A 13,743-nucleotide genomic window follows, 5' to 3' on the forward strand; every position below is an offset into this window, starting at 1 on the left:
TGGTTGGATGGTTGAGGGGGGAGATAGAATTGTACAACTGGTGTGGAACATTTTATTCAAGTCATCGACCGAGTCTTCTTCCTTAATGGCAAACACGACAAGGTCTGTAAAGTAATGAAAACACGATTACTTATAAACTTGAGAAAACATTTAAGAAAAGATTGAAATCTATTTTCAGTCACAGCATTAAGGAATTCCTCCTGGTTGGCAACCATGATTATCTACAATCACCCCACAAGACTACATCAATTATGCAATATATGAATATGTGGGCAATCTTGAAGGCAAACACGTCCGACGTGGCGGAATACCGAATGACCAGGGGAGTCAACAAAACCCCTATAGTAGAACACAGTGCCTTACGTATGAACACAGAAATATCCACGTGACTAGTTCTGAGTATGCAAGGCAGTAGTCGATTCGTCATGAAAGCAAAGAAAAACTGTCGGTCGAATTCAAACTTGCTCTCAATCAGATTAATAATCATCAATCTAAAGTAAAGCCAGTCAATACAGTTTGTGCAGATAATTGCGTGTGTAGTGCAGACCAGTATCGTCCTCCACCAGTAGGGAGAATGTATTTCCACAGTCACCCCGAATGACCTGCCACAGAGAGGCCACCGAACTGCACGTGCAAGCAAGACAATACCGTGCCAACTGCATACACATTAAGACAAGACGAGCCATGCTATTCCCGAATTCCTCCCCCAAGTCCTCAGTCACGATTGTGAGGAATATGTGGATGACTTCGAGCAGAATATTCAACTACTGCTAGTGAATGTGTCTACCCTCTCACAACGACCGTCGACTGATCCCTCCATGAAGGCAGGGAATGAGTTTTGATTACAGCATAGTCTGGTTAACCATTAACTTACTTGTTGTATTCCTCCGACGACAGGAATCCATCCACATAAGGCAGAAAGTAGAAACTGTAGGCCTGTTTTATCACGGATTTGTCCTCATACAGCTTGCTAGGGTGTATATAGAATAGTACATGACTACAAACAACATCTCAATCAGTGTGGACGGGTAGGAAATTGGCATTTTAGCCATCAATGACTCGGGGGAGAGCAGACGAGTCAGAAATACAGTGATTGTGTCAATTTTCGAGTTCTAAAGTAATATCCCTCCGAATACAAAAAGCTGAGCCTTGTTGGAGGACACAAAGTCAACGATTGAACGACACAACTTGGACAGACTGGTCTTGGCCACAAAACTGTCCAAATCAGTCACGACCAACTCAAACATTCCATACATGCCTATCATCTACACTATTCCCACACAATCAACAGTATCGAAGACCAGGTCGACCATTGGAGGGTCAGAATATGGACTGTTGGCAATCACAGCAAGAGTAGTGAAAGTATGGACAACCAGTCCCATATACTACAATATAGAACATTCTAGAACATTCGGAGACATTCTTTGAGGACACCAAATTGACTGTACTCCCACACAGTGCTCACAGGATTCACATTTCAAATACTGACACAAATATTTGAATATTTGATGCAGCACTGACCTCTCATTCTCGTCAGTAGGATGGAATGACTTGTCCAGCAGACAAATCCTGCACAAAACAGTCACTTTTGACAGCAAACTCACAGTCGAACTGACAGAATCTACCAATCGACCAACACTATTACTTTTCAAATTGTAATTCCCAAATATATCCTGAATAACTGATATAAATACAGAATTGAGATATTGAGGATTCATCTTGTGCACTCCATGCAGCATGTGCTCTATATTCAAGCCATATTCTAAGGGTCACAGACAACCCAAACCTCTGCAAAACTCATTATAGTCCTCCTCAGTCACAAAATCAGTCGCAAAGACACTCACATCCATCCACAAATTCCCCCTCTCAAACTCAGGCTGAAATATACAACCACACCAACATAAAAATAAGAATATAAAATCCGTTTCAACAGCCCACCGTTCATCACCACCTCGCACACATAACCGGATATAACAGGAGACCCCCTTCTATTCAAAACAAGATAAGTGAATGCTTCAACTGCACACATCGACACTTTCTATAGAATTATTGACACACTCCAACCATGGACCGACAATTCAGGAGTACTTCAATCAGAACTTGAATTGTGTTGAGAAATGGAGAATAGACGTGTGGGGGATCTCCCTTTGTCACCACAATCCTATTTCTAAAGGCAGAAACCGCCTCTGAAATGAAATAAGCGTATTTCTTAAGGAGTGAATAGTCCAGGGAAACATCCCCCAACCAACCACCAAATCTACTCAAAAAAGAACAGTGTCTCTCATGTGACTGAAACAAATATCGAGTTATCGACAGACACTCACTCTATCCATATATAAATACCCAAACCTCCTTGGAAGTAAAGAAGGAGACCAGACAGTCGATGGCCGACTCAGTCAAATGGACATTATACATCACATCCACCACAAGTGTGAGTTTAGTGGACTGACTTTTGTACATAGAAAGTGGACATTTGTCAATATATCGACTCAGACAGTACAAATTGTCTTTAGATATAGATTGGGGAGTAATATTGAGATAATGGTCCAGAATTATTAGTATTTGAGTGTTCAAATGAGTGGAAGAAGGACCCTTATAGGCCTCCTCCACGACCTGAACGAATGCTTTGCAGACTACTGAGTCAAACAAGTTCTGAAATATGATTTATCCGACCTGCCTTAAAATGGGGCATTTTCTCTCGTAGATTAATGAGGATATGCCCGATGGAGACATTGGCTGAGTTTAAAGACATTTTGGCCACCAGACGACTGAGGGAGTCACTCAGAATATTGTTAGAGAGACAGTCTGGGTTGCCTAAAATAGGGGACACGTCCTCGATTATGTTTTCTATTGACATTCCGCTGCATTGGTGAGGGGAGGGGACTTTATATTGGCGGTCATTAACTTTAGTCCAAAAGCACTGACTAGGGGATCACCGTATTGGAGAAGGCTTTTGCCGATGTTGTATGAATCTGGGTAGACAAGTAAATTTTCCAGATACTTGGGTTTAATATTATTGGCTAACCTTTGTGGAAATCATCATCTTAGAGGGGTCAGATGTAGGATTTTTGAATAGGTCTAAATGTTGGACCACCTCAGAAACAATATCACGATGCATTTTATAACACTTTATAAAATATTTATTTTCAATTTTAGTTTACCAATCAATAATTATATTATTATAATAATTAAAAAATATTTATAACAATTTATTGACTAATAAAAAAAAGTATTTGATCCATTTTACAAAGGAATGTCGTGTAATTTATTTGTATAATTAAAAATTGAATATAATAAAAAGTAATAATTAAAAAAATTACTAATTTATTTAGTTTAATATTTCTAAAAAAACGTGTTTTAAAGATGGTCATTTTTGTTTGTGATGTGTGTGGTTCTTCCTTACAAAAACGACAAGTAAATGGTCATCGGACGGAATGCAGTGTAAATTCAATTTCTTGCATTCAGTGTGGCATTAATCTAAAGTCCTTGCCATATTTGAATATTCCAGTCTCAATAATTTCGCCCAACACGATTGTTGTAGTTCAGACCAGCCCAAAAAACCAAATCTCAAAAAAGATATATTTCTACGAGTTATCTCCTCACCTGATTTTTAGAACATTTCTTCATACCTCGAAAACCCTGACCCCACCTCCCTCCTCCAAATATTCCGACGTTTAAAACAAGTGCCCAACCTCCCCACCAAAGAACGTGCTTTCCGTGTATTTACCCCCTAAAAACTCAGAATTTTATTTTCTCTACTTTTTCCTGTCGGGAACCATCCACGGTGGACCAGATTTGGGAGATTGTGTCTGCACAACCAGCGAGTGTCCCCCAATCGAATATTCAGACTGAGAAGCCACCAAAGGACTCACATGTGGCCACCAATGTGGCTCAATCTATTCTAAACGGCAGTAATAAACACAGAATGAAACTGACTCGTTTGAGAAGGAAGGTATGGATGTGAGTAAGCATCTTAGACCATAAGAATGGTGGAAAGTGAGGGGAATGTCCCATTGGCTCATAAGTTGGGGAGTGACCTTTATTGGGACAGAATTGTTCGGAAATTGCAAAAAACTAAATATCTAACAGTCGATTCTGCATATGTCACGATTCTCACCAAATTATGATTTTGATATCCAATTGAACATTTTTTTGACAATTTATATAACTTTATGATAACATCAGAAAGTATTGGAATAATATGTAAAGTGAGTGTCAGAAATAGAACAGTCAATTCAATATCTAACAAGTTTTTCGATATGTTTGAAAAATAGCGAGGAATCTCCATTTTGGTAGTATTCAAGAGTAGACAAGTCCATTTGATTAATAAAATCAAAAAAATGACTAAATATGAGTATTTGATATCATACGTGAGAGTAGTATAGAATATGTAGTTATCCTCTCTCAATTTCTGGGCTAGTTCGAGCTGGTGGTTGTCGTATAAGGACTCATTTACCACCACCAGCAGTGGTATTCCCGCATTCAATGTTTCCAGGATTGTTCCCGCGCCTTACTAATTTCTGGAATTGGATAACCTCCGTGACTGATAACCAGATGGGCGGACTCGATGTCTGCTCGAATGGATGGTTTAAAACTGCTCAATTTAGTATTTTATTTTACTTGTAGGCTTCAAGTTCGATGTTTGTGAGGTTATTTTTGAAGTTTTTAAAAATTGAATTTCCATGTTGAATTATTATTTTAGTGAATTTATTTGTATTTAGGTACTATTAAATGTATTTTATTATCTGACTTTATTAAAATTTTCAGATAAAACAGCAGTAATTAGAGAGTCAAAATTTGTTGTACCCACAGTCACAAAAACCAGACGTTGATCCATTTTAAGTGATTTAAACAATTTAATCTCAGAAAATTAAGATATATATAATTAGAAACATAATTTATAATCATTTGTTTATTCAGTTAAAGTCTTTTAGCTTGTAAAATATTACTAATCTCTTAGAAAGTCTAAGATGTGATATGAAGGAATGAATACACGTGGGAAACTGGTTACATTTTACCTTCAAATAATAATTTTGACAATAAATTTCATAATTAATTATTTTTAATCTACGGGTATCTCCTTTGGCATATTTAAATAAAAATGCTTTTTTTCATCAACTTGATTTTTGGATAAATTGTTAATTATTTCAGAATTTAAATAGAATGGCAACTCGAATTTATCTAACCGCAACAGATATCTTTTTTTGAACAAAGGTATCTATGTATATTTAATCTCTGGCACTAAATCTGCATTTAGTATTATGGACATTCATTTCCCTACTAATTGATTAACAGTAAGCTGAGTTTCCATCAATCGGATTTAAATTAATTTTTAATTTGTCTAAACTCTCATAAAAATACTTTAAATCGGCTAAATATGAATTTCAAAATTAAAATACTTAAGTTTTCAATTGCGTTCAAATAAAAAATCTAGATTTAGGGCTATTCCTCTACAGCTATTAATAGCCAGTGCCTTGTCTTGGCGTGCATGATCTCCAAGGACTTCCGCAACACCAGTGTCTGGATACTCCACTATGTCCAAATTTTAGTTTGACTTTCACAATGTCAAAAAGTGTAAACAGTTGGCCATGCGTAATTAGTTGTTCATCTTGTGCTGATAAAGCCAGAAATTGCGTCCAACAAAAAAATTCTATTAAAAATAATCAGTAATTTCCCCACCGAATTGGTTTTTTTCCAGTTCTCCTGGTAGGTTTTTTTGAAATTCTTAATAGAATTTTAAACTTTGTGGGAATGTACTAACAATATTATCTTCTAGAGAATTCATGATGTTTATGACTCCTTAATTGATGATTTGTTGATTCATATTCATCATAAGTGATTTTGTCCTAATAATATTTGTCGAATTCATTAAGATTTTTTAAACACCGAGGAGATTTGAACTTTTAAATTAATATATGTCACAGTCGGATAAATGGACACTTTCAAATTTTAAGCAATATTGCCATACAAAATACACGTTAATTTTTTCCAAGTCTCACTTTAAACACATTTTTAATAATTTTGGTACCTGTTGAAAAAAGCAGGATTTCGAAAAACCAACATCAAATAATGATTTAAAATTGTAAAAAATCCGTTAAAATCGAGATAATAATTAAAATTTACATTATAAAATAGAAAAAAATTCTAGATTCCATATAAAAGCTTCGTCTACTCCTAACCCTAATCCATAACTCTATGGGAGCTTTGCCCATCCCTATCCCTAACTCAAATCCTAACCGATGATTGATTAGCGTTATTTGTGGCTTAATCGTCATTAATTTCTTAGCATAACATTATAGAATTAATATTTGCTTGGCAATAAACACATTTATTAATTACTCCTGGAATTTCATTTAGCCTAAATCGTTGTTTTCTGTTGGGATTGTCGTCTAATGTGTGTTCTTCTTGGTTTCCTCTGATTTTTTGATTTTTTCAAGAATTTCTTTGCTGAGCTTCACAACCCGCATAGTTCCAGGCATTTTTGAATATTGAAAAAAGGTTAGACGAATTCTTTTCTCCAATTATAGTTTTGAATAGCAACTTGAGTTCTTTTTGAACTGGTCGAGCCATCCATTTGATGCTTTAAATAATTCGTAATTTATTATGTGTGAAAAATTTGTATTGCAATAAGTTTCAACATGGTTTTAAGAATTGGAAAAAATTCATTTCTCAAACGTAGAAGTTTCAAAAACTCATCTATCTAGTGAAGACGATTTATCTTGTGTAAAAGATTGATTATTTGGATCGTATAATTCCTCGTTTCGATCACATTCAGTTAATCCCACATAAAAATAACAAGCAAAATTTTGTTTAATGCGAGAAATAGTAACTGTAATTAAAAAATTATTTGAATTCTTTTTAAAAACAATACAAGAATAAAAATAAAACTTAAAATGATAGTACCATTTGTAATTTTAAATAAATTAAATATGTGCCCCATACCAGGGTCATCAAAAATAAATAATATATTGAAAAATTGACTATTTTTAAAAACTGCCCCAAAATGCGTGGGTGCCCCAAAACCGAAAGTGGACCACCCCTGAGGTCTGCCCTCAACTGGGGGCGTACTGTAGTGCACTTTTTATAATTTTGTAGAAAGTTTTTCATAGCAAAAAATTATTTAGGACACAGCTGGAAAAATCGACTTTCTGTCGCCTAAAAAGATTGCAACCGCTTTCCGGAGTTTCCCGTACAAGTCCAATTCTATTTAGTGCCATTTTGTCGTTACCAGAACTATAAAGTAAATTTAAGACCAAGTTAATTCATTGTTCAGCACAAATCACCCGAATGTCGTTCACATAAAGCTAATTAGGTTCGACATTATTTGATTCCGTCAGAATTATACATATCGATCCAAAAGAATCTCGAAACCAGATTATAAATGAGTTTTGTAATGTCAACAAATACTAGCAAAGAGTTTAAAATTGTCCAGGAACACTAACAGCAGAACTATTGAAGAAAGTAAATTAATTGACAGTATAAAACAATTTTCATTAAAATGGAGAAAATATAATCACGTTCGATTAGGTCTGACAGCTTTCTTGCAAATGGGCTGGATGATGGTTCCCGATTTAGTGACAACCCTCGATTTGATCATTTTCCTAAATGCACTCTCCGGCACCCACGTTCGGTCAATCGGAGTCCTCAAACTCGCCTCAAACTGGGCAACACTCAAAAACGGGAAGGGAACGTGTCTTACCTAACAACTAACATAAATTATCACAACTCGATGCCCCTCAAATGTAGGCTGTTTCTTTGATATGATCACATTCCCAAACCCAGAATCACGGCGAGGATTTTCCCGCGCTTTCACAGTATACTGAGACTCACGTTTTTTATTTTTCTTAATTCCAGGGCCAGCCCACGAATTCCACCCAGGAAGAAAAGCCTCCAAATCTCTTTCTTTCTCGTCTTCAACAACTTTCTGCTTCTCATCCTTGAACTCCCCGACCACATCGACTCCATATGTCACATTCCCAGCAATATCCTCAAAGTTTGGCTGCTCATTGGGACACACGGACATCCCAGTCTCCACACTAAAGTCCCCCAACTTGAGACTACTCCTCCCAACATCAATTATTGGCTCCTACTCTCACATAATAAAAATACTGGAATAGTCAGTTCTTTGTTGACAAATTCCTCCTCGTCCCAACCCCTCTTCGACTCCTTCGGGGCAACCACTGGCTTATATATCTCCGTCTCGTCCAAACAGCGGTTCATTTCAGCCCTCTCGTCCTCCCACGCCCCCGTCCTATCCACCAAATCTCTCTTCTTTGAACTCATTTGAGAAATAAACTCCCGAGCCTCCAAATTAATATTTCACATACACTTTCGTTGTATTTGGCATACATTTTTTGGTTATGTGCATATTTTGTGGACGCCGAGTGCTTCAAACTCATTCTTTCCTTCATTCGGTCAGTTCGGAGTTGGAGAACACGTCGGGAAAACTCCTCAGGGTCCTGTTCCTTGAGGTTTCCCAGGGTCCTCTCATCTTTCTTCCTCTTCTCGTGCCGAGTAATGCGGCGGTAACTTTTACTTTTGATTTTCTTGGCCCATTTCGCCTTCTTTTCATATTTTGCTTGAAGTGACCGAAGACGGGCCAATTCTGACTGCATTTTTCGAGCGCTTTCAACATCCATTGCCTTTAGGACCTTTCTTTCATTTTTTGTGAGAGTCAAAGCTGATTTGACTGTATTTTTGTTAGCTGAAAGCACTGATTGGATTTCCCTCTCCATTTCACAGTCCTCAGTCCGACATAGTGCCTTGTAGGGGTCAATCCTCTCATTTCTGGGGATCACGTGTTCCAGAGGGTACACAACTTGGTCGGACTAGGAATTGGGGTATTTCCAAACCTTTCTATTCATATCGACAGTGGGTTGCCATAAATTCACATCCTGCTTTGCTCGTTCATACAAAGCTTGTCTTTCGGTCTATTTTTTACTATTTTTGAGGGACCTTTCTTTTTTGGTTCGTTGATAAAGTTTTTTTAGGTTTTGGAGGTGGAATGGGTCGTAAGGCGTGCTTTTGTGCCGTTTTGGTTGAAATTAGGTCTGTTAGGGTGATTTGTTCACCTGAAATTCGTATTTTTGATTGAATGTGTACTTGGTGGTATTCCGTGTTCTGATATTTTTTTTCCTGCCTCAGTTCGTTGTATTATTTCGGGTTTTTTTGGTTTTTGAACGTCGGCTTTAAGTTTTTTGAGCATCAAGGAATGATGGGCTGGATCGAGGTCAATATCATTGATTTCGTAGTTCGATATTTCATTATTTTGTGATTCTTTTGAAAGCAACCTTTATTATAAAATATTGTATGTTTTTAGTAACTTATCGAATATTTGGTGACTTTTACTCATGACACCACTAAACCAATAACGTGTATATAATTTTTAAATTAAAATATTTTTAAAAATAAATAATTTATAATACTATTCAAACTAACAAACTGTTGTTTATATTTAACTTAAATCTTACATTTCTTATGCGTCTTTGAATATCTATCTTTAGTCACATTAAAATAAATCATTACATGACATGGTTTGACGTATCTTCTGAGATCTAAATTTATTTTAGCTAATATTTATTCGAGATTTATTTTCGACAATTTTAGTAAATTTGATTATTTAGAAATGCCTTGTCTCTTTATTTTTTATATTTTTAAATAATATATTTAACTGTAATGCAAGAAAATGATTATTAAATAATTTAATAGCTAAATTTATTTCCATAGAAAAATGACGAATGTTAGTCAACAGAGCCCTGTTTCTGATTATTTCGTGGAAGAAGAACTTCAATGTGAATTTTTAAAATTCAGTACTCAGGGTTTCGACAGAATTTCAAATTATATTCCTCCAAGTCAGAGGATGACTCGATAACCATCTCTGAGCTCCCTCAGGTGATGAGAATGTGCGGATACAACCCAAAGGAACGCCAAATAAAAATCTTATGTGAAGAATTATTATTGAAAAGTTATTTAAACGTTTAATCCTAGAAAACGGAGTTGTTAAATTTCCTGATCTGGTTTTTGCTCTTCAAAGCCTCGACAGAAAACCAGAAAAAATAAGAGAAATTTTAGCTGCCTTTCGAGTTATCGATAAAGAAGGAGATGGGTTCATTCAAACCGACCTCCTTCGGCATGTCTTGACTACTGTGGGAGAGGAGTACAACGCCGATGAGATCGGAACCTTCCTTAAGGTCACTGAACCAGACGTGGATGGTAATCTCGACTATATCGAGTTTGTAAAAAAGTTCCATCCTATTCCACGACCAACTAGTTAAAATTTCTAATCAACTATTTTTTTCAATCTTAATTTCTCAAACCAAACTACATTTACAATTGTGTACTAATCTGTGTATACTTATCCTCTTCAACTTAAGATGTAATTCTACGTGCTCTGTTATTATACCAATTAGTTGAGGATTGGAATTAAAGTTATCCCCAAGTTGCACATCATCAGTTAAATTTTTGAGATGGCTCAAAAACTCGATTATTTTAAGAGATGGCTCAAAAAACTTTTTTCTTTTTGATTGAAAGATTCATTTGATGAACGATCATTGGCCTGATCACTCAGAAGGAAAAAACTTGTTTGTTTAATTTATCTAATTTAACAATTTTTCATTAGATATTACTAAAAACAAAGACAAAAATTATTTGAACTGCCCGCGCATAAGATAATATGGGCAGTTCCCCCGGACAATCGCCAACGAGACTCTTTGAAGAAGATGACAAGTCTCGTAGAGATTTTTTACTTTTCTTGGTGATCTTTGTCCCCAAATTCTCTTATTGAATCCCCTTTGAACCATGAGTTCTCTTTGGCTGTTAAATGCTGATCCGCTAATGGTCATAAGGTTTCTGATGATTTAACCAAACAGCGGAAATTGGACACAATTTTTTTCCGACTACAACATTTTGTTCCTCAGGTGTAAACTTGATTAACACCGCCTGGCCTGTTTGCTCGCAGAGTCCCAAAAGTATTCAGGAGCCTGCTGATAGCTATCCCGATGGCGTCAGTTGACACATTACTGGATAACGAATGCCTCCGTGTCGCAGTTTCTCTGCACCTTGGATTGAACATCTGCCGTGAGCATTAATTCCGCTGTCGTCAGACGATTGATACCTTATGACTACATCCGCTATCTTTCTCTCGCTACTTTGGTCTTAATGATGTGGTGAGCCGCGCCCTGGCATCTGCGGGATTCTCTAATGTGTTGGAACCAGTCGGGTTGGATTGCAGAGATGGAAAACATCCAAATGGCATGACAACATTTCCCTTCGACCACGGGAAATGCCTCATCTTGGACGCGACATGCTCTAACAATTTCTCTCCCAACAATCTGATCTTGTTAGTTGCCGAGCCTGGCTTGGCGGAAGACACGTGGATCATGGAAAGTCAACAAAATACTCGTCCCTGGCCAGAAATCAATAGCTGTGGAGACATTCTGGGTCATCGGTCCGGAATCGCTTTCTTTCCTTTGTCGGCTAACGAAGATCGCTAAGAAAAGTAAAAATCCAACGAGACTCTTTATTTTCTGCAAAGAGTGTCGTTGGGGATCTTTTGGGGAAACTGTCAGGCCATCTTATGCGCAGGCAGTTCAATATCATTTTTGTCCATGAAAATTGTGTATGAATTATCGCCCGTTACTTTTATTTTTAAGTATTATAGTTCATTAAAAAATATATTGAGAGATTCATTTGATCAACGCTAATCGGCCTTGTCACTCAGAAGGAGAAAAACTTGTTTAATTTATCTAATTTTACAATTTGAACTAATAAATCATAAAATTGCCATACTTTGTTCTAAATGTCACTGTTTTGATAAATTTTAGATATATTTTTGTTTTTAATGTGTTTTTAGTCTTCAGATAACTCATGATTCTTTTATTCAAATCACAATTTGAGGTTATTTACGTTATTAATTTGGTAAGCGGTTGAGCTTAACCGGAAGTGTCAAACCGAAAAATTTCCTGATAATTCAAAGCATTGAAATTAAACCATCTTTTAGTAGAGGAAAAGAAAAAATATTAGCAAATTATTTTTTAGTTGAGCCCGTACATGAGCTGAGCAATTGCAGCAATAATGCTTATTTTCCCAACAATTTTAGATGTCTCCGAACTTGGCAAGGTTCCGTTTGGTGTTGTTGCATTTGTTACTGGCGTTGCTGTTGTAGCTGTAGGTGTAGCAGTCGTATCTGATGCTGCTGTAGTTGTAGGTGCCTCTGTTGTTGTGGTTGTAGGTGCCTCTGTTGTTGTGGTTGTAGGTGCCTCTGTTGCTGTGGTTGTAGCTGCCTCTGTTGCTGTGCTTGTTGTTTCATCTGTTGCCGTTGTTGTAGCTGCCCCTGTTTCTGGAATACCAGCGGCAGTTGCTTGATTGAATAAGAATATCACTAGGTAAATAATATTAGATAGAATACTGAATATTCCAAAGATACAAAATGCAATTTTCATTTTAGCTATCCAATTGAAATTATTTTTTATCCAATTTATACCAAAATTAATTATTGCGGAATAAGTGTTTGATAAGAACAATTGTAGCTTCAATTGTCTTATTCAACCATTATTTTTTAAATGTGTGGTTAAAATATTCCATTTTTGGCATGATGAATTTTTTATTAGATTTTAACTTCAGGTGCATAAAAAACTTTTTTAATCATTATATCTTGAAATATTTCTTATCCGATAAAAATTTAAAAATTGATAATTAAAAAATCCTAACAAACATTCCAAGATAACTGATTTTCTAATATTTATACTTATCCAATATAAAGATCTCTAATAATCTTACCTCAGGCATCAAAAAATCATTATTTAATTATTTAAGAGCACTAAGCCATCTTCACGATACAATTTTTAATAAAGAACCTACTCACAAAACTGATTGTTTAGAAATATAATCAACTTGGTGCCACTTTGATTGCTTTATAAATATTGTCAAAGGGCCTTGTAAATGAGGATTCCAATTTGATAACAGTTTTGTGAAACTTTATACTAAATATACTAAAATTTCTTTTTGCATAGATTATTCGGTTTCCATTATTATCTTAACATGAATGACAATATTGTGGTTATTAGATACAACAGCATTTCCTTTGATTAATTGTTTGCTGAGAAAATATATTCAAATGGATTTAATGACTATTCAAGAGATTTTACTTGCCTTGCGGGCAGCTAGGACGTGGACTGAGTAACATCGTCCACTAAAGTGAGCAAATTTTTACTAAGATGCACGACACCTAAAAAGAATTTTTTAGATAATTTTTTGGCAACAATGTTCTTTAAAACGTGAATTTGCTAATATTTATCTTTTGCAGAAAATTTATAAAAAAACAGATAACGAACCCACAAACAAAAAAAAAGAAAAGAATAACAATTTTCAGAATTTTATTTAAGTAAATTACTTAATTCCCCAAGAAGGGCCGCTTGTACTCTTCTTGCGATCTGTATTTTCACTTATTTTGCGTCGGGCTCTCCAGGGCCAGCTTGGCAATTATCCAATTCTGGAAGTGCTATGTTGAAGAATCTTTTGAATTTGCCCCCCTTGCTTTCAAATCCTCAAGAATCGTCGACAAGGCTGCGACTCAACTCCTCACTGTTATTGGTATGAGAATCTCTCCAAAAAAACGACCGGAAGGAGACGAGCTGCCTTTTTCAGCGAATCTCGGTCGCCGTACTTTACAGGAAACTGCCACTCAATATCCAATGCGGGGTTGTTGAGCTGACTCAGGCTTTTGACTATTCTTTGAGTTATTTA

The 13,743-nt window shown here is 36.0% G+C and overlaps 2 protein-coding genes across 2 annotated transcripts; one reads left to right on the top strand and one right to left on the bottom strand.

The window, feature by feature from the left end:
* Positions 1-7,513: 7,513 nt before the first annotated feature.
* Positions 7,514-8,919, bottom strand: LOC115232291 (U3 small nucleolar RNA-associated protein 14 homolog C-like). The gene is made up of 3 exons (XM_029802116.2): positions 8,305-8,919; positions 7,779-8,063; positions 7,514-7,694 (listed from the first exon to the last, which is right to left on the bottom strand). The coding sequence occupies exons 1-3, from the start codon at positions 8,733-8,735 to the stop codon at positions 7,514-7,516; spliced, it is 897 nt and encodes a 298-aa protein (XP_029657976.1). The 5' UTR covers positions 8,736-8,919.
* Positions 8,920-9,730: 811 nt separating this feature from the next.
* On the top strand, positions 9,731-10,274 carry LOC115232292 (calmodulin-like). The gene is made up of 2 exons (XM_029802117.1): positions 9,731-9,851; positions 9,988-10,274. The coding sequence occupies exons 1-2, from the start codon at positions 9,731-9,733 to the stop codon at positions 10,272-10,274; spliced, it is 408 nt and encodes a 135-aa protein (XP_029657977.1).
* The last annotated feature ends 3,469 nt before the right edge of the window (positions 10,275-13,743 follow it).

The sequence above is a fragment of the Octopus sinensis genome, unplaced genomic scaffold (genome assembly GCF_006345805.1).
Source record: "Octopus sinensis unplaced genomic scaffold, ASM634580v1 Contig20285, whole genome shotgun sequence".
Classification (NCBI taxonomy): domain Eukaryota; kingdom Metazoa; phylum Mollusca; class Cephalopoda; order Octopoda; family Octopodidae; genus Octopus; species Octopus sinensis.

Coding starts and splice junctions, on each gene's coding strand:
- LOC115232292 (XM_029802117.1), top strand. CDS start 9,731: ATGACGAATGTTAGTCAACAGAGCCCTGTTTCTGATTATTTCGTGGAA. Junction 9,852..9,987: donor TTCAAATTATATTCCTCCAA/GTCAGAGGATGA, acceptor GTTTAATCCTAG/AAAACGGAGTTGTTAAATTT.
- LOC115232291 (XM_029802116.2), bottom strand. CDS start 8,735: ATGGAGAGGGAAATCCAATCAGTGCTTTCAGCTAACAAAAATACAGTC. Junction 8,064..8,304: donor TGTGAAATATTAATTTGGAG/GCTCGGGAGTTT, acceptor TGATGTTGGGAG/GAGTAGTCTCAAGTTGGGGG. Junction 7,695..7,778: donor AATCCTCGCCGTGATTCTGG/GTTTGGGAATGT, acceptor TTGTTAGGTAAG/ACACGTTCCCTTCCCGTTTT.